The 19,461-nt window shown below is 37.1% G+C and overlaps 1 protein-coding gene across 1 annotated transcript in view; it reads left to right on the top strand.

Moving 5' to 3' along the window:
* Positions 1-19,461, top strand: part of FBN2 (fibrillin 2) — a gene marked incomplete at both ends in the record, with an annotated part of 261,800 nt that overhangs the window by 57,641 nt on the left and 184,698 nt on the right. Inside the window, one exon of the mRNA XM_080804778.1 lies at positions 14,847-15,044. Within this exon, the coding sequence (XP_080660904.1) occupies positions 14,847-15,044 (198 nt within the window). The remainder of the gene's footprint in view (positions 1-14,846; positions 15,045-19,461) is intronic.

The raw sequence follows: 19,461 nt of genomic DNA on the forward strand, positions 1-19,461 counted from the left end.
AGTGTGTTGTAAACTCAAAAGTGCTCAATAATCTTTATTAATATCCACAACAACTCCAAGCAGAAGAACAGCTACCAGGTGCTGAGTGTTTAGTGAAAGCCAGGTGCTGTGCTAAGCTCGTGAAGTTTTTATCCATGACATGTTCACATCCACATCATTAGCTACAGGTAAAGTTCTCTTATACTCATTTTACAAATAAGGAAGCGGAGTTAGAAGAACTTAGTCAAGACGCTAGGCAAGTAGTTTGGGAAGCTGGGTTTTGGTTGTGAATGTAGAACTGCCTGCCTGCAATCCTGTGCTCTAGTCACTATGCTAAGTGCTTCTCTACGTATAGAAAGCTAGAACCACAAAATAGGGTAGATTACCTCTGGAGGTTTTCAGGCAGAGGATAAACTACCTTGAAAATGTCCAGACGATGTGGAGTGAACTTAGATACCTTATCTCAGTATTGTCAGTAGCTTTAAAAATAAATTTGAGGAAGCAAATTGTGTGAATCTTTATCAGATCTTTTTATTTCCTGGTTTGGACACTTACTATCTTTGTGACTTTGGGCAAGTTATCTTAGTTTCTTCATCTAAATGGGCATAGTGATAGTACTTATGTTGTGATTTTGTTTTGATGATCAGAAAAGTAAAACTTGGGCTGCCTGGGTGACTCAGTCATTAAGCGTCTGCCTTTGGCTCGGATCATTATCCCAGGGTTCTGGGATCAAGCCCCATTTCGGGCTCCCTGCTCAGTGGAAAGCCTGCTTCTCCCTCTCCCACTCCCCCTGCTTGTGTTCCCTTTCTCAATGTCTCTCTCTTTCTCTGTCAAATAAATAAATAAAATCTTTTTTTAAAAAGGTAAAAATTTGTAATATATTCATAGTAGTAATATAATTATACTCTCTCTCTCTCTGGCTCTCTTTCTCTATATACATGTCACTGTTGCCTCTGTTTTGCATTACTGGCAAATCCTACACAGGAATATGGGACCATGTGCTTTATTTTCTGTCACCAGTTATGGGTCATCAGATTTTAGGTCCTAGTAGAATAGATGTGCTCTTTGATGTATAGAAGAATAACAGAAGAACTCTGAACTTTGATCATTTAAGTATTCTGAATGCCATTAGTCATCCAGACAATAGTTTGGCAACTGCTAAGAAAGTTTGAGTGCTACAGTCTTGTTACAAATTTCTAAAGTTCTCTGTGATATTTATGGTGGTAGTGATGTCACCTGGAGGAAAGCCAGTTACACAAAAGATATCATTTTATTAAATCTATTTCAGGCAGCCATGTTTGAGAATACGACAAGGGACTCATCTGCTGATAAAGTTAGTTAAGTATTTGCCAAAGTGTGTTTCATCCCACACTAGTTTTGAGGAATGCTGTTGTATAAAAATACGAGCAAATAAATTTTGAATACTGCCTACTATAGTATCCTCTTGGCAGTTTATAATGCACATAAGTACATTAAAGGCTCCTGAAAGTCCTATATTTTCACACACACACACACACACACACACATAGGTGCGATGCACACACACACACACATTCTGTCTTTGTTCAACTCTACTATAATTGACCGCAGAATTCCTCTTTGACATAATACTTTAACTATTCCCTGGAAGTAGTGTCTCATTGATCTCATTTTGGGAAATATTGAGTTAGACTAGACTTTTGGATCTTAGCTCAGCAATTTTGTCATGAATAGTCCTTGACATCCCAGATGCCATCAGTTGTAAGCTGCTAATTACCATTTTGTGTTGGAGTATTGCTAGAGAGTAAGTCAGGAGGCCTAAGCTATTATATCAGATGGGTTTTTGGCTTGGGGCCAGTTGCAGAAACATTCTGAACTTTCCTCTTTTAATCACATGATCAGATCAAGTTGTTCCCAAATGTTTCCATGTCTAAAAGTTGTTACGGGAAACAAATAAATTTAAATAATACTTTTACAGTGCTCAGAATACATTTATATGCATCATCTAGTATGATCCTGATACCTTTTGGGAAGTGAGCAGTAAAGCCCAGGACCTACCTACACTGCACATTATTTGGAAGTTTACAAAACAGTAAAGGTTTCATGTTCTGTAGGTACTATCTCTGGCTTCATGGACACTTAGCATTGTCTGTATCCCACCCCAGCACTGCAGCCTCTCCCAGTGTTAAGTGATACTTGTTTCGAGTGCCCCCCTACTTAGAGAACAGAAGCTAAGCTGCTGTGATTTGAAACAGATTAGGCTGTGATGCCATGGAGTGTCTGATGAAACAGAATTCCCATAGGTGAGAAGTATTTGCACACTAAAATAGTAGGAAGTGTAAATCCAGGCAGACATGCAAGCCATCTGATGCATGGTGGCTTGCTTTGGAGGCATATCGAAGTGCCATTGAAGTGTTTAATAAGTTGAGCTTTATTTCTTAGCTGAGTAAAAGGGTTAGGACCTTAAAAAGAAGAACAAATGTTTGCAGAAATGGGCATTTAATGCAGAACAAGAACCAATGATCAAACACAGAAACTGCTCCCATACATACACTATTGTCAGTACTACTGGGAGGTAGCAGAGTATGGTGGTTAAGGTCATGGTTTTTGGTGTCAGATATGTTTGTCATTTAAATTCCGACTTTGGGCAATTTTACTTAATTTGTCTATGCCTACTGTCATCATCATATTTAAAGGAAAACTATTAATGCCAACCAAATGAAATTACTGTGCAGGTAAACTTGTACCTGATGGGGATAATACACAGTGCAAACCTCTTATAAAGAACTCTTGTCTCAATACCAGGCACTTTCTCATTCCCCATTTCTGCATGGTGTTGGGAGACTGCCACTCAAGTGTGCATTGAGAGAACCTTCTGGGATGGTGGAAATGTTCTCTGTGCTGCCAGTACAGTAGCCACTAACCACATGTGGCTCTCAGGCACTTGCCATGTGGCTAGTGTGATTAGGAACTACATGTTTATTTTATTTTATTTAAATTTAAAACTTTAAATTTAGAAAGCCACATGTGGCTAGTGGCTACTGTTTTGGATAGCACAGCTATAGATTACAACAAACCACATTGGTGTGAAATTTTTTAACTGCTAAAATTTCTCTCTCTGAGATACTGAATTTCATGTCACAGATCGGACATTTGCTGGTTTTGATCCCTTCAATAAAAGAACACATGCTGTTCTTTTTTAGTGAATGTAACCAACCACATTACCTAAATCCATCTATGCAAGGAGCTGTGGCATGTTTTAGAGTTTCACACTGTGGAAGAGAAAATACTCAGTAGAAACCCCAGGAAATCTATTAAATGTCACTGAAACAACGTGGATTCAATATTTGATCACTTTAATAAATGTTCTATGAAAAGTAGAATATTACACTCCATATTTATGTGGTATACAATTATAAATCTTTCCATTAAGACAAACTTTTTGATTGTGCTCCTCTTATTTATTTTATGTCTACCTGCTCTGTCAAGTTTGGAAGGATCTCCTTTATACCTTTAAGCTCTCCTTATATTTCTAGAAGTTTTAACTCTTGGTATTTCACTTAAAGTTTTTAGTATGTAAGCCCATCCTCTGAATGGATTGTTGTTTTTAACCTTACTAATATTCTTTTTTGACTCAGTTAATGGCTTTCGTTGTTGAATTCCACTCTGTTTGATATTGATTATTGATACTTCTACTTCAATCCATTTGCGATTTTCCTGATTTTTTTTTTGTTCCATTTGCCACTTTCTCATTTCATTTTGTTGGTTTTCTTATACGCAGAATAGAACCAAATTTTGTTTTTTTAGTCAGATCTACAAATTATTTGATTAGAAACTAAGCATAGTTACGTTTATTGTGGTTTCAATATCTATAGTTTACTCACACCATTTTATGTATATGTCATTATGTGGATTTCCTCTTTAAATCTGTTACTTTTAGTGCTAATCAATTATTTTTGATGCCACTACTTCCATTACCTTCTTCCTTAATTGATTTAAGAAATGCTGTGTTTTTCACCAAACTAGTGATAACCCTCCTATCTTTTCACCATTGTATTGAGGCCTCTATTGTTCTCTTACAATTTTTGTACAGTAACAAAATTAAAGAATACCTGTTCCTCCCATTGGCTACCTTGTCATGCTCTGAGGTACCACTGCCTCTTGCAGCACAAGTTTTATTTCCTTCAATAAAAGGAGATGAAAAAAAAAAAAAAAGAATACCTGTTCCTCTTACCCTGAAACATTTTACATGTTTACATCTCCCAGTCCCAAGCTAAGTTCTTAGTAATAATCCATTTCCAAGTCCTCATTATAACAAATACCCCCCTACACTCTCCAGTTCTTGACATTATCTCAGGCTGTTATTAAGTTCGGTCTTATTATATGACTTTTATTTGAAGAGTCCTTTCTCAAAAATTACAAATTAATCTCCTGTAGATGTTGTTTCACTGTATTTTAACTCCCCATACCAAATAGGATAAGACTAATGCCAAGCTATTTCGTCTTCTTTATAGGTAGCCTGTCTTTTTTCTTTTTTTCTTTTTCTTTTTCTTCTCTCTCTGGAAATGGAGAGGTAGGTTTTCCTCTTAATCTAAGGTTGAGAAATTCAGAGATTTCATGAGGCTCTTCTTTGGAGTCCGTCTTTTTTCTTTCTCCCCACTCCCCCCCATTATTCCTGTCTGTGACACCATGAGCCATTTTAACCTGGAGGTGAAAACCAATTTTTTTCTAAGCTTAGGAATTTTTTTCTATGGTTTTTTTATTCTCTGTTTGTTTTTGTTTTTGTTTTTTTTAATTTTGGAATTCACAGTATTCACATTCTGGTTTCTAGTCTCTGTCCTTCAGGTTTAATCTTTTATTTATAATATTATTTTTTTAGAAATTTTACTGTGTTGTAAGCTACTTCTTCCATCTGATCTTCTAAACAACTAATTTAGCTTGAAGCAGTGAATATTTGTTTTTCTATTCTTCTGTTGAGTCTGAATATTGAAAAGGTTTACTTTCCTGAACCAAAGACTTTAGTCCTTTTATTTCTGTTGATATATCCATGAAACAAGTTCCCCCAGTACCCATACCAGTCAGGCTTCATGGGATTCTCAGCAATTACAAACTTGCTGGTTGTTTAAGATATGTTCATTTTTATTTTACCGAGCTAGTACAATAGTACTGTGACCTTTTCTGTGAAATGTTGCAATTATATACCTTTGCTCTTGAGCCTCTCCTGGTGCTTATGTATGAGCCTCCAACCAGAGAGCCAGGAATGACCTGCTTCTTGAGTGTAGACAACTACCCATGCACGACCATCAGTGCCATCAAGATCTGTTGACCACCTGCTCTTCTTTATGCCGCAAGTTACAAAGATAAGGCCTTGCTGTTTGCAAGTCAGATGGACCTATTGACAAATGCTACCATGTCCTCTTAAAAGTCCGTATGATCAATGGTCTTCCTTGCACTTCAGCATTTCCCTAAAACTCCCAAATAATTAAAACCCCAGTAACAAATCACATGGCATTCACTCTTTCCTTGGGAGAAATCCCAGCCTTTCTAGTTAGATGTTACACTAAAAGTTGTCAGGACAGAATCACAAAACAGGTAGTGTGTCTTATTTCCTGGGATGAGTGTGATTTATTAGGTTTGATTGACTCAGTAATGTGTGCATGGCTGCTTAAATTGCTAAGGAGGAATTGATGTAAGCACAAATTTCAATGAGAAAGCAGCACGTTGAATCCATATTACTCTACAAAGGCTGTCAGCAAGTTGTGCCTAAGGTTTTATTCCTTGCCACTATAATTGAGTCTGGTGTCTTCCTTGTGTTTGAATCAGGAGATAAATCAGATCTGTTCCAGCACTGGCTTCCATTGCTTTTGTATCTGACTTTATTGATAATGCGTAAATGTTTTGTGAGCACATCCCACTTTCTCCTGAAATTATTCACACCTAAAAAACAGTACCATATATTTTTCTTAGACATCTTAAAAATTGGTGTTTTGTGGATTTGACTTGCAAATGATCCATCTTTTGTGTTAATCATTTATGTCTTTGGCCCCCTTATTACTCATGACAAAATATTTTTGTCTCTTTAAGTTTCTTCTCTAAAAGTGACAATTTCCTTCTGCTTAAATAATCATTTTAGTTTTTAATCTTCAGCTTTTTGTTGTTACATGTAAACTGAGTTAATTGGTTGTGCTCTTGGGAGAGTCTGCTTTCAGTTTACAGGCCATGAATTTGAGGACCACAACTTTGATGACCTTCATCCTTATGAAACATGACATGAAAGATAGCAATTTTGTTTGCCTCATCGGCCAGCACCTAATTATCTTTCCTGCCTCTTCATTCTTCCAAAGCTCTTTGATGTCAGTGGAGTCTTATACTTTGAAAGACTAGAGAATGGTGAAAGGGGTCCTTCTTTACTGAGTCCATGTTTTCACTGAGATCTTAAATAATGATACTACGTTAGAAAAAAAAAATGGAGTACAACTGTGATAGTTAAAATAATCATTCATTTATCTGAAGAAGCAAAAGTCTTTACTGTTCTGTCAGTGTACACAGAATCTCTCCCTAACTGAACATAGCTAGGAGATTCATCTTTGGGAGAAGCCAAAGCAAAGCAAGATTACGCTTGCAGAATTTGGGGGAGTTGGGAGATCATACCTGGAGGTAGCAGGAGGCACTTGGGGCATTTTGACAAGATTCATTTAAATGGTGTAAAGGGCTTTGGTCTGATATGAAAAGGCAAAGCTGCCAGAAGCCGAGGGTGTGATGATTTGTGTCTTGAGTTTAATGAGCATTGCGTGAATGGTGCAGGGCTGAGGAGGGAGGCGGGTCTTCAAGTTCAGTCTCTGTTTCACTTTTTTCTAGTTCTCTTTCATTCTGCATTTGGAGCTTTATCTCTGACTTTTAATTTTTCCTTTATAAACATTTTTACGAACATACTTTCTTAGCGCTTAAGCATAAAGAGATAATTGGTAGAATGGGTTTTATAATATCAAGTACCTGCCACAGAGTTAATTTTCTTTCATTCATTGCCAAAAAACAAGGACAATGAATTCATGATTCAGCAAGAGTGAGATACCACATTTCTCTCTGTGAGTGAGTAATACTTAAACCAGTTGCCTGTACTCAGTTGGAGAAGGTGTGAGGATCAGTTCATCTTCAGAGAGCAGTTCTGAGAATGTTTGAATATTTTTCAAACTGGACATTTGACCCAACACTTCTAGTGCTAAGAATTTACCCTACAGAGAGTCCAAGTATGTAGTCAATCAGTGTGTTCAAGAATACCCTTGCAGCTTTGTGTGCACTCTCTAATCAGTTATGACAATGTAAATTTCCATCAAAAGGCAAGTGGTCACTGTTGCAAGAGGGTGTTTTTCAGTGCCCTCAGTGGTGACTGTGTGTATGAAAAAGACTCAGAGTTTGTTTTGGTCTTAAAAATTCAGGTTTGCTTTACTTAAATATAACTTTCAAAACCCTGATTATTCCCTGAGCTTTTTAAAAAATACATTTTTAATTGCAGTGAAATACAGATAACATGGTATTAACCACTGTAAATCATTTTTCAGAGTAGAATTCAGTGGTATTAGTATCTTCACATTGTCATGGAACCATTACCACTGTCTATCCGTTGAATTCTTTTCATCTTGTGAAACTGAAACTCCATACCTATTAGTCATAAACTCCCTATTTTCCTTTCCCCCTACCCCTTGACAGCTACCATTCTACTTTTTGTTCCAATAAATTTGATTCCTTTAGATGCCTCATGTATGTGAAATCATAAAATATTTTTCCTTTTGTAACTGGCTAATTTCATTCAGAATAATGTACTCAGGGTTCATCTGAGCTGTAGAATGTGTCAAATTTCCTAGCTTTTTAGATCTGAATGGTATTCTAGTGTATGTGTTCTGTTTGTTTATTCATCTGTCAGTGGACACTGTGGTTGCATCAACTCTTGGCTATTTGAATAATCCTGCACGAACCTGGATATATAGATGTTTCTTCAAGTCCCTGCTTTCAGTTCCTTAGGGCATAGTCCTTGGACTTTTAAATCCAATTTATAGATATCTCTAATCTGTTAATTGAGAAGATTTTAATAGTCACTTTAAAAGGCCTTTAATAATATTTGGTTCCAATTTAATATTTAATGAAACACCTTCATATCTTTTAAACTGCCTTTTTATATTAAATGCATGTATTTTTTAAGTACTTCATTGGTGTGACTTAAAAACCTTTGCAGATACTCAAATAACTCTAATTTGAGTTATTTGGAGCTAATTAAAAACTAAATATATAAATAAACTTTTAAATTTATAAGTTCACTTAAATGGTCCAGTTCTATATATAAGCGTAGTCACATTTTAAGTTGGAAAAAACCGTCATTCTGTATTATATGTTGGCTACTAGAATTTAAATTAAAAAAATCATTCTAAATAGATCACTTAATTATTTATTTTGAATTGTGGTTACAAAACAGTCTGATAGAATGAGGCAAAAGCTGTTAAACATTACAGGTACATAATTTTTGCACAGATTCTTTAAAGTAACAATATTAATATAATGGCTTTGATTCCCTTAAACATTTCTGTACTTCATTCTAAAATTTTCTGAGGTTGACAGATGCTTTTCCATCAAAGGAAGATAATTATTCTCTCAATTATTTGAGTTTATTTAACTATGAATATTTGGTCAGCATGAAGTCTGCATCTGCAGACATTGAGGGTAGATTGTATTGAAACTAAGCAAACTGTTGGAAACTAAGGAAACCATCCCATTAAGTTTTGGGGTTGCCTTCTCTGCGTGGTCCAGTTATATCTGTGATCAAAGATTTTTTTTTTTAAGATTTTTTTTTTTAATTTATTTGACAGACAGAGATCACAAGTAGGCAGAGAGGCAGGCAGAGAAGAGGAGGAAGCAGGCTCCCTGCTGAGCAGAGAGCCCGATGCGGGACTCGATCCCAGGACTCTGGGATCATGACCTGAGCCGAAAGCAGAGGCTTTAACCCACTGAGCCACCCAGGTTCCCAGTGATCAAAGATTTTTAGCTGGCAAACCAACTCAGTTCTCAATTAAAACCATGATAGGATGCGCTAAAAAAAATGGTATTTGTAATTGCTTTGTTAAAAACTCCTTTACTGGGGACATCTGGTAGCTCAGTTGGTTAAACGTCTGCCTTAGGTTCTGTTCATGATCTCAAGGTCCTGGGATCCAGCTCCCTGCTTGGCGGGGGAGCCTGCTTCTCCTTCTCCCTCTGCTGCTCTGCCTGCTTATGTCTCTCTCTCCCTGTCAAATAAATAAATAAAATATTTTTTAAAAAGTCAAAAAACAAAAAAACCTCCATCACTATAAGGAGATGGTCCCTAGCTAGGATCGTTAGACTCGCTATGTACAGTCTATACATCTTTGTGATCCTCACTTATATCTGCAGCTCCCACACAGTGTGATCACTTGATACATGTTGCAATTCTTTGGTTTCTGAGAATGGAAATGCCTTCTTGCCTAACTTCAAATGCTGTGTGACTTGATGGGAATTTCCACATATTTTCCCGTACTTTCTAGAACCAGGCAAATCTTTGTATACTAACGTAGGATTGGATGAAATTCAGTGGATTCTGGGCATCTTATGGCATTGCTGGACGAGCAATTATAGTAGAAAAGTCTCTAAGAGGGCCATGCACTGCACAGCTCCAGAGGATGACGTTGACATTACAGCATGTGTGGTTATCCTCCCTCAGTTATGCAGCGTGCTGTCTCCTCCATTCTACTGGTAGTTAAATGACTGATCCTACAGTCACACAGCCAGCTGATGTATTGCTGTCCCTGTGACTCTTTTCCCTTGTCGTGTGAATCCTCCTGGACACACTTAGTCCCCTGATCTTACTGCTTTCTCCCGCTTCTTTATCAGTCCTCCTTTTTCTCACTTCCTGTTCATCTAGCATAGATTCCATAGTCTGTAACTTAAAATCTGTGTAACGATCCTCTGAATTCCCTTGCCATTCTGATTTTTTTTTTCCACATCTGACAAATAAACTCTAACCCTAATTTATCTAACCTCTGAGTGAGCCTCTCAGCTGCTTCGGGGTGCTGGGAAAAGTCCTCAGGCAGGCGGATAGGTCCCACTACTAGTCCATCCTGGTCCTCTGCCTTAGAGAAGCCCTGAATGTCACCTGGGGATCCACTGGGTTCTCATGTCAGTTCCCTCGCCTGGGCTCTGCAGTGCTATCTCAGCCCCAAATATCTGAGTCCACAGCTGACCCCCACTTCCTGTTTCACAAATAAAATAGAAGGTGTGGGAGAGGACACTGCTCGCTGTCCATCTACTCTATGCCCTTCTTTCTCAGGCTGCAAGAGAAGTGCTTTTCTTCTTCTTTCTAAGGATAACTCCTTCACATTCTGGTTTCACTCTCAGGCTGACTCCTCCGGAATCTTATACTAGAAATTATTACTATTTTTGGTACTTATAAGCCTTCCCTTTCAACTGGGTCGTTCCCATTGGCTTTTATAAAAGTGTGTCTTCCATCAAACAAAAGCAAACATATAAAATTTTAAAAATAAGCAAAAAAATAAATGACAAAAACAAGAAATTCCTCTCCTTCAGTCCTACATCCTCTACCAGACCTGTTTCTGTTATTATCTTCTAGAAACCTTTAGAGGTTATCAGTTTGTTTGTACAACAATAATGGTCAGTTTGGTTTTCTAGCACTGTTTAGCATCTTAAGAGGACTTGTGAAATTATATCAAAATTTCCAAACATACTCAATTGTATTTATTTAAAGTAGAATAGTAACATAGACTATAATAAAAAAAAAATATATTAGCAAGGATGTGAAGGAATTGGTGCCCTCATTCATTCCTGATAGGAATTTAAATGGTGAAGCTACTTTGGAAATACTGTTCGGCAGTTTCTGAAGAGGTTAAACATAAATTCACTATGCAACCCAGCAGATGGCCACTAATTGGTTAGCAAATGTGTTGTATCCATACAGTGGAATGCTAGACAGCAATAAAAGGGATTGAAATACTGACCCATACTGTAGCATGAATGTTCCTCAAGAACATTATTCTAAGTCAAAGAAGCCAGGCAGAAAAGACCATATGTCACATGATTCCATTTGTGTGCATTGTCCAGAAAAGCCAAATTGATAGTGACAGAGTAGTGGTTGTCTGAGTCTAGAAGTAGGCACGAGGGATTTTTGGGGGTGATGCAAATACTCTAAAATTACGTTATGATAGATGCAAAGTTCAATAAATTTACATGTAGATTTAAAACAGGTATATATATTTTATATTCATGACGCCATAATGAAGTTGTTTGGGAAAAAAAACAGCAAGCAGCCAGTTCTTGATTAGTTTTCTGATTGCACCAGCTGTTTAACATGAATAAAAGTGGAACTGTAAAAAACAAGTTAAGATGTTATATTGCATCACTATGTTTGTATCCTTTAGGTAAATCCCTTAGTAGTGCAATTGCTGGGTCAAAGGGTAGCTCTATTTTTAACATTTTGAGGAACCTCCGTACTGTTTTCCAGAGTGGCTGCACCATTCCCACCAGCAGTGTAAGAGAGTTCCCCTTCTGCATCCTCGCCAACATCTGCTGTTTCCTGACTTGTTAATTTTAGTCATTCTGACTTAGCATTTGCAAGGACATGGATAGAACTAGAGGGTATTATGCTAAGTGAAATAAATCAGTCAAGGAAAGACAATTATTATATGATTTCACTCATGTGGAATTTAAGAAACAAAACATATGGGGGGAAGGGAGGAAAAAATAAAACAAGACTAAATCAGAGAAGCAGACCAACCATAAGAGACTTAGTGCTAGGAAACAAACTGAGGGTTGCTGAAGGGGAGGTAGATATGGAATGTGGGGTAGCTGGGTGATGGACATTAAGGAGTGCACGTGATAAAATGAGCACTGGGTGTTATATGCAACTGATGAATCACTAAACTCTACCTCTGAAACTAATAAAAAAATATACTATATTGTACTTCAATATTAGAAAATCAAAATAAAACTATTTGTGTTTCACAGGCTAATTTTTAACGTTTTTTGGTCATATAGTAGTGAGGAAAGTATCTGCTTCCAACATTCTGGCTCCAGCATACCCAAGTGATAATATGCAGTTCTTTCCTTTTATATTTTGCTAATACACTGTGAGGATGTCCTTGAGTACAAATGGGTGGTGTGGCATACGATAATATTTTTACCCACATTGAAATCTTGATGACAAGAATGCATGGTCAGAAACATGAAATTCGTTTAGGGCTCTTTGGCCATAATTAAAATACTAGCCAAGTTTGGGACAGGATGTTTTAATCTGATCAAGATATTTACATCCCCTTTCACCCACTTGTTCATATTTTGCAAGATAGTAATTCTTGAATAAGTAGGTAATGCTGTAATTTTGCATTTTACACTAATCAGTTGCCTACCAGAAAGCCAAGGAGACTGATAAAAGAAAATTGATTCAGCACAGTTTGTAAGGAGGCAAATACTGTGTAGACAAAAGAAATAAGAACTGGTAAACTCTTTTCCCAGGAAGGGAAGTCTGGGGTTGGCTTAATTAGAACCTTCAACGTGAAAGGTCACTTCAGAGGACAAACAGCTGTTCTCGTCCAGATATTCTTCTTCTCCAAAGAGAGCAGACTGAGAGGACATGATTTTAAGAAGGTGGTGTAGTTAGCTGAAGGAACAAATTTCCTGACAAGGTGGTTTACTTAAGATGGGATTATGAGGGAGGATTTGGAGGCTTCTCTTGGGCATCCTAAAAGTGTGCAGAATGTGAACATAGCTATGTATGCAAGAATTATAGAAAAATAAGTGTTTTATATTTTTTGTGAAAAACAGATTTTTTCCACTTGTTCAGAACTTGATTTAATTTATTGTGAGCCTAATATTTATTTAAAACAGCAAAATAATAGTTTTGTGAAAGACAATAGATAGGTCTAAAAAATTTACAATCTGGCAATTTGTGTGTGGGAAGCATGCTTATTTATAAGGTTGACATATCTACACGTATACTGCAAAGATTGTCTTTTTCAAAAACGTGATTTGCAGCCAGCACATCTGTTGTTTTTATGTAAGGGATTAAAATGAGCTATTTTTGTTGAAGTTCAGCTGCAAAGTGACAGAATGTTAAACCAGCTTGCTAAAAATGTTACCTATTTTAGGGTGTTTTTTTTTTCCTGTATGTTAAACTTTGAAAATATTCTTTTGCTCTATGTGAGAGAGCCTTATTCTTTGTTTTAAAAAAATAAAAGTTTCATGTGGTTTTAAATTTTGTTTTTGTTACATGATAGCATTTAGATGATATCAAAGTTCTTCTGGCTTAGCATTTTGAATGTTAAATCCTATCCAAGTTTGCTTTTTTGCCAGTACATTTTTCATAAAAATCTTACCAACATTATTGACTCTGCTTTCTTTGAATGTGAGATTGTTTTGTTCTTGGAAATCTGAAATAAACTTGTTCTGGCTTTCCTCTTCAAAAGGAATTATGTCATTTGCATGAGGGCTTATCAGGAGATCCTGACTATCATCTTACAGTCCCAAGAGTTAATGAACTGTATTCACATAGTCTCTGTGAAGGGGTTGGCGCGGGGGAGGAGACACTTTTCACATATTTCTGTTGTAATTTTAAAACAAATGTGAGTTGTTTTATTAATCAGTCTTCATGAAACTGACCATTCTCTGATTTCCTGTGTCTGCAAACAGCAACAACAGCACTCAATTAAAAACTGTTCGGTTAATTCTGTTCTGCTTAAAAGAGTAGACCCTGATCATCTAAAAGGTTCACTGCAGTAAATTATAGGAGAAAGAGGGCCAGAACCAGAATGCCTAGCTTTCAAGTTGCCTGGAGTCTAGATCAGTCCTTCTTAATCTTGAATGTGTGTATGAATCTCCTGAATATTGTGTTGAAGTGGAGTTCTGGTTCAGTTAGTCTAGGGTGGGGCCTGAGTCTGCCTGTCTAAACACCTCCCCAGTGAGGCATGTATTGCTGGTCTGTGGATCACATTTGAGATGCAGCAGTCCCAATAGATCATCCTTAATATCCAGAGAAGTCTGCCTATTTAGCATTTGCTGATGTTTTCATCAGTTGGACAATGGTAAAGTCTTTTATAGTACAGAGATTATATAATAATAACTTACCTAGAAAGAATCCATGAGAGTGGGCCTTATTGCCACAGTCTTCCTAGCTGAACTACACGCCAAACTAAACAGACTGACATGGACACAAAAATCAAATTGTTAGGACTTAATGTTTACAGATATACTAGACTGCTCAGATATATTTGTGATATGGAAGGGTATACCATTATTGGTTCTCTTCTCATTTTCCAATCTCGTGTCCATGCGGTCAGGAAAGAAAATCTTGACTAGGTAAAGAGGGAGTCCTGCGAGCAGGTGCCAGCAGTGTTCAGGTGATAGACGTTAGTGAGAGGAGACTGCTTGATGTGCGTTGGCTGGGGCTTGGTGTCAGAGAGGAGGACGCACTTCTCTCCCCCACACTGTGTAGAATGGCAGGCCTAGCATGGCCAGATCTTCCAACTTTTCAAGAAAAGCCAGAAATAGAAATTTCATGTGAAATTTCCCAATTTAAAAATGTTGGCTACTAATTTAAATTCTTTCAGAACATGATTCAGGCCAAGAAAACACATCTGTGTCCCAGACACAGCCCTTGAGCCACCCGTTTACAATGTCTGTAGTAAAGTGCATTGAAGTCTCCTAATGCAGTCCTCATGATTGAAAAATTAGGAATTTTCAAAATGAAACTTTCCAGCCTTTTGTCTTTAGACACTTGAGTCAGAAGAAATCGCCTCTGTTTTATGTATTTGGAGCTACTGGTGTAAGATGGGTACATGGTCATAAAACCTGTCTTTCCGTCTTCTTTCACATTCCAGATTACAGGACAGGCCCTTGTTTCACTCAGGTCAACAACCAGATGTGCCAAGGGCAGCTGACAGGCATTGTCTGCACTAAGACTCTGTGCTGTGCCACCATTGGACGGGCCTGGGGCCACCCCTGTGAGATGTGTCCTGCCCAGCCTCAGCCCTGCCGCCGGGGCTTTATCCCCAACATCCGCACTGGAGCTTGCCAAGGTGAGTTCGCCGTCCACCTGTGTGCGCAGACTTACTATGCGTGGGTCTCCTTTCACTGCACTCAGGGGATCTGCCACTAATAACCTCTTAACCATTCAAACTCTTGCCATTGCCAAGAGGGGCCTCATTTTCGAGCCTGACTAGAGATGACCTGGATATTAGCCACTTTATGAATAATCATTTTTCAGGTCTTGACATAAATGGAGAAGAGAGGAGATACTATTGAATACTGGGGAAATTTTTTTAAAGAATGATTAAAATAGCTCATATAATCAGAGGACAGACCACCCCCAGATCTTCATCCAGGAGGCACTACACCCTCCTTACCACAGTCCCTCAAACTATACACATGAGAATACCCAGGAAAATGTTTTTCTCTTTCTTGTATTCTTATTCAAGATACAGGCTCAGGAAACAGGGAGACGAGAACTGCCCTGCATTGTTATTAATCGCATCTGTAGAGGCAAAGTGTAAACTCTGTCCTTGGGTGCAGTTATTGATGAGTTTGTATCCAGTTGGTTACAGACCGGTCTCCAAGCAATCTTTGCAACCACCTCCTGATGTATATTTTATGTATCAGGGCTAGATTTGGGCCTGAGGATGTTACAGTAGAAGACACCAACCCAAGTAGTCCAAAAAAATGGTTGAATTTTTACTGGATTATCATTTTAATTAATTTTAGGCCACCACAGTTATTACCCTTTTTTGGCCACTTCTCTGATAATCATATCGTGCTGTACATATCATGTATATTAAACCCATTTTTAGAGTTTGAAATAGCTCAGTCATGAGTTCTCTCATGGCAGTAGGATCACAGGAAAATGGAAAATGACTTGTATTTTTTTTTAAAGATTTTGTTTATTTATTTGACAGACAGAGATCACAAGTAGGCAGAGAGGCAGGCAGAGAGAGAGAGAGAGAGAGGGAAGCAGGCTCCCCGCTGAGCAGAGAGCCCAGCCCGATGCAGGGCTCGATCACAGGACCCTGAGATCATGACCTGAGCCGAAGGCAGAGGCTTAACCCACTGAGCCACGCAGGCACCCCAGAAAATGACTTGTATTATTCAGAGAAATGATATTCATATTTGAGACATGAAGAGTTGAGTTAATTTGTTACCATGAAATCATATACAGAGTTAAATTCCTGAGGTCTTTCAAATTGATGTTAGTGACCAGTACGACAGGCACAGATGTCATCTACCCAACCCCTATAAGTGGCATATTGCAGAAAGCCAGTCCATCATCCTAAAACCCAAATGAAAGTTCGAGTTTGGGAAGCCTGCATGTAGCTTCAGTTCAATGAACAATGATCATTTAGGTGCTCTGCATAATTTGGTAAACATATCTCTGACAGTGGCCTCTACAGATTTTGGTTAGTTTTGTAATTTTGTGAAAGTTAATGTTAAAAACTGGTCTTTTTCAAAACACTTCCAATACGGGATACCCAGGGATGAACCTACATGTTAGCTGTGGACTTAGAATGGTTTCGTGTCTTCTCTCTTAGCTTATCTGTCACTGGTCAGACCTAATATGGAGACCATGTAAATGTCATTTTCAGTCTGCTGTTTTTGGGGTGTCTGGGTGGCTCAGTTGGTTAAGCATCTGCCTTCCACTCAGATTATGCTTTGGGAGTCTGGGATTAAGCCCCACATTGGACTCCTTGCTCTCTGGGGCCTCTGCTTCTCCCTTTGCCCCTCATCCCATTCTTGTGCTCTCTCTCTCAAGTAAATAAGTAAAATATTTAAAAAAAAAATAATAATAATCTGTTGTTTTCTATGGGTAATAAAATTCTCTATCTTTGATACAACTACCAGTATGATTTTATAGAATTTCTGATAAAGTAATTTTTAAAAGAAGATATACCATGCACTATATAGTATTCACCATACTTTATAGATTTCCTAGATTAGATATAGAATAAATAGTGAAATTTATAAAATTATATAGATTCCTATTAAAGAGAAAATACTGTATAGATCTAGAGGAATGCTGACTGGATTTACTAAGGTAATACTTCCTGTGTATTCTACAGCACGTATCCCTTCCCAATATACTTGCTCATTTGTTGTCTTTATTGCTTTTACTTTCCCTCCAGCAAAAGTGTAAGATTCATTAGGTCATAAATCTCTTTTATTCATTAATGTCTGTGAGGCACCTGGAAGAGTGCCTAACATGTGGTAGATACTCAGTAACTATCTTTTAAATTAATAAATGGGATTAAGATTAACATACTTCCAAAAACCACCATTTCGTAAAAATAGCACAGTTGAGAAAAGCTATTTCCTTCAGCCAGAACATTCCAGATTACTGACGCTCCTCATCTTCTACATCTGCACTTAGGCTTTTTATACTTTACCTCTATATTTTGTCAGAGAGGCCTAGTTTTTCTGAACACACTTATTAAATGTAGAATCTGATTTCAAATTTCTCAAATATCCTTCAGGATTTAGTAATGTCTGAAGGCTTATTTATTTGATTTTGTTTATGCAGTGAAGATAAGTTTTCAGTTCCATTAGCCTAAAAATATAATGGATAAATACAGCAACAGGAGCAAAATGAACCTTGCCACATGGTTAAAATATCTGGAAAAGCAAGTTTAAAAAGTTCTGCTTTATTTCAAAATCATGGCAAAGTCAGAAGCCTCTCAATTAAATACTAATCCTCAGTTCAGGCTATTTTAAGACTGCATCTTAATGTGATTTCATTTTCCTTTTAAATTTGTAGACTGTTGCCCAAATACTCTGCCAAGTTGATTTGGAAGATCCATGGCATGAAAAAAATAACATAAAACATGATACATACGTGTCATACTTTTTAAAATATAGTGATCTTTTTTGTCATATAATTGAAAATTTTTGTTGAGTTAAAAATAAATTTCAGATGCATAGAAGATGACAGCAAATAGCTTAATATTGGTTCTAAAATGTGGTTCCTATTAGCCAAGAAAGGATATTTCTGAAGTTCTAAACATAATGTTATTCTGTAGTTGCTGCAGTTAGTGGATTACCTTATTTCTGGCTTCAGAGGACATGAGATATGATCTTGTAATAAACAGAATAACTGTTCATATATAGATTTCCATAAAGTTTATATAGACTCCTATTAAAGAGAAAATACTATATAGATCCACTAGATTATTACTAAGTAGATTTACTAGGGTAATACTTCTTGGTTATTTGATAGCACGTATCACTTTCTGATATACTTGAGTCTATTGTCTTTATTGCTTTTACTTTCTTCCAGCTAGACTGTGGGATCCATTAGATCATAAATCTATTTTTACGATGATACTTAAGTTGATACTTAAATGAAACTTAAGATGATACTTAAATTAAGCTGTGAAAAGAGACCAGTACATATTCTGTATTAGCTGTTGCCATGATGTCTTTCTGGACCGAAGTGAACATTGTCAGAGAGGTGCACATTCCTGTGGTGCTGGCTGCTTGGTCTTAACGATTCATGGCTCCTTGGATGCTGCGAGCCATTTCTGTTCTATCTCTTTTGCCCAAGACTAACTCACATTTAGTTCTGTCCTCTTCATTTTATTAATATCCGAAGTTAACTAATACAGGCCATAAAATTTAACCTGTTGTAACACAAGGGAATTAAAGGTTTAAAAAGCAGTGTTAACTCCTTTTCGAATAATATATGCAAACTTTATGTCACAGACTGCCATATGCATCTCTTCTATTATTTTCTTATAGTTTCTTATCCTCTTTTAATCTGTATAATCTTCATGAATCTCCTCTAATTGAAAGGATATTTTATTTAATATTAAGTCTTGACTTTGAGTCTTTTAGATTTTTCAAACAAATAGGGTCATCTAAAATTTTAAAAAATTTATTAAAATTTGCAGTTACTAATTTGTTATTTGATTTTTAGGAATTAGTCTTTTAACTATCCCAACCATTTCTCAAACTGAAAAGGTGGCAGATGAAATTTGCTCATTACATTGCATCTTTCTCTTTATCTTAGACAATAGTAATGGACTGATGCTGAGCCTCTGTTCTAGTTCATGCAACTTGAAAAGCACAAAAATCAGACCTACACGGCAGAGTCAGGACCTAGCTAGGACACAGGACCAGGACAGAAGTAAAGAAAGTAAAGAAGTAAAGAAACAGGAAGTGCAGACCCTAAATCAGTCCCTGCCAAACCAATGCTGCTGTGTGTTCTTTTCAAATGATTACAGTGTTCAGCAATATCTAATTCATTTACTCGGGTTGCGCATGAAAAATGTAGAGAAGTTTGAACCTTCCCTGAACCCACGCAGGCATGGGTTGTTCCTCAGTCGTAGGTTAGAAGGAAGATACCCTCAGTAGAAAGTTATTCCTAGGCCTTCTGTATAGCCCAAAATGGAAAGGAGATTTGGTTTATTTGATTAGTGTAAATTATTAAAGACACATTTATCTGCACTGTCT

This window comes from Martes martes (genome assembly GCF_963455335.1).
Source record: "Martes martes genome assembly, chromosome: 5".
Lineage (NCBI taxonomy): Eukaryota > Metazoa > Chordata > Mammalia > Carnivora > Mustelidae > Martes > Martes martes.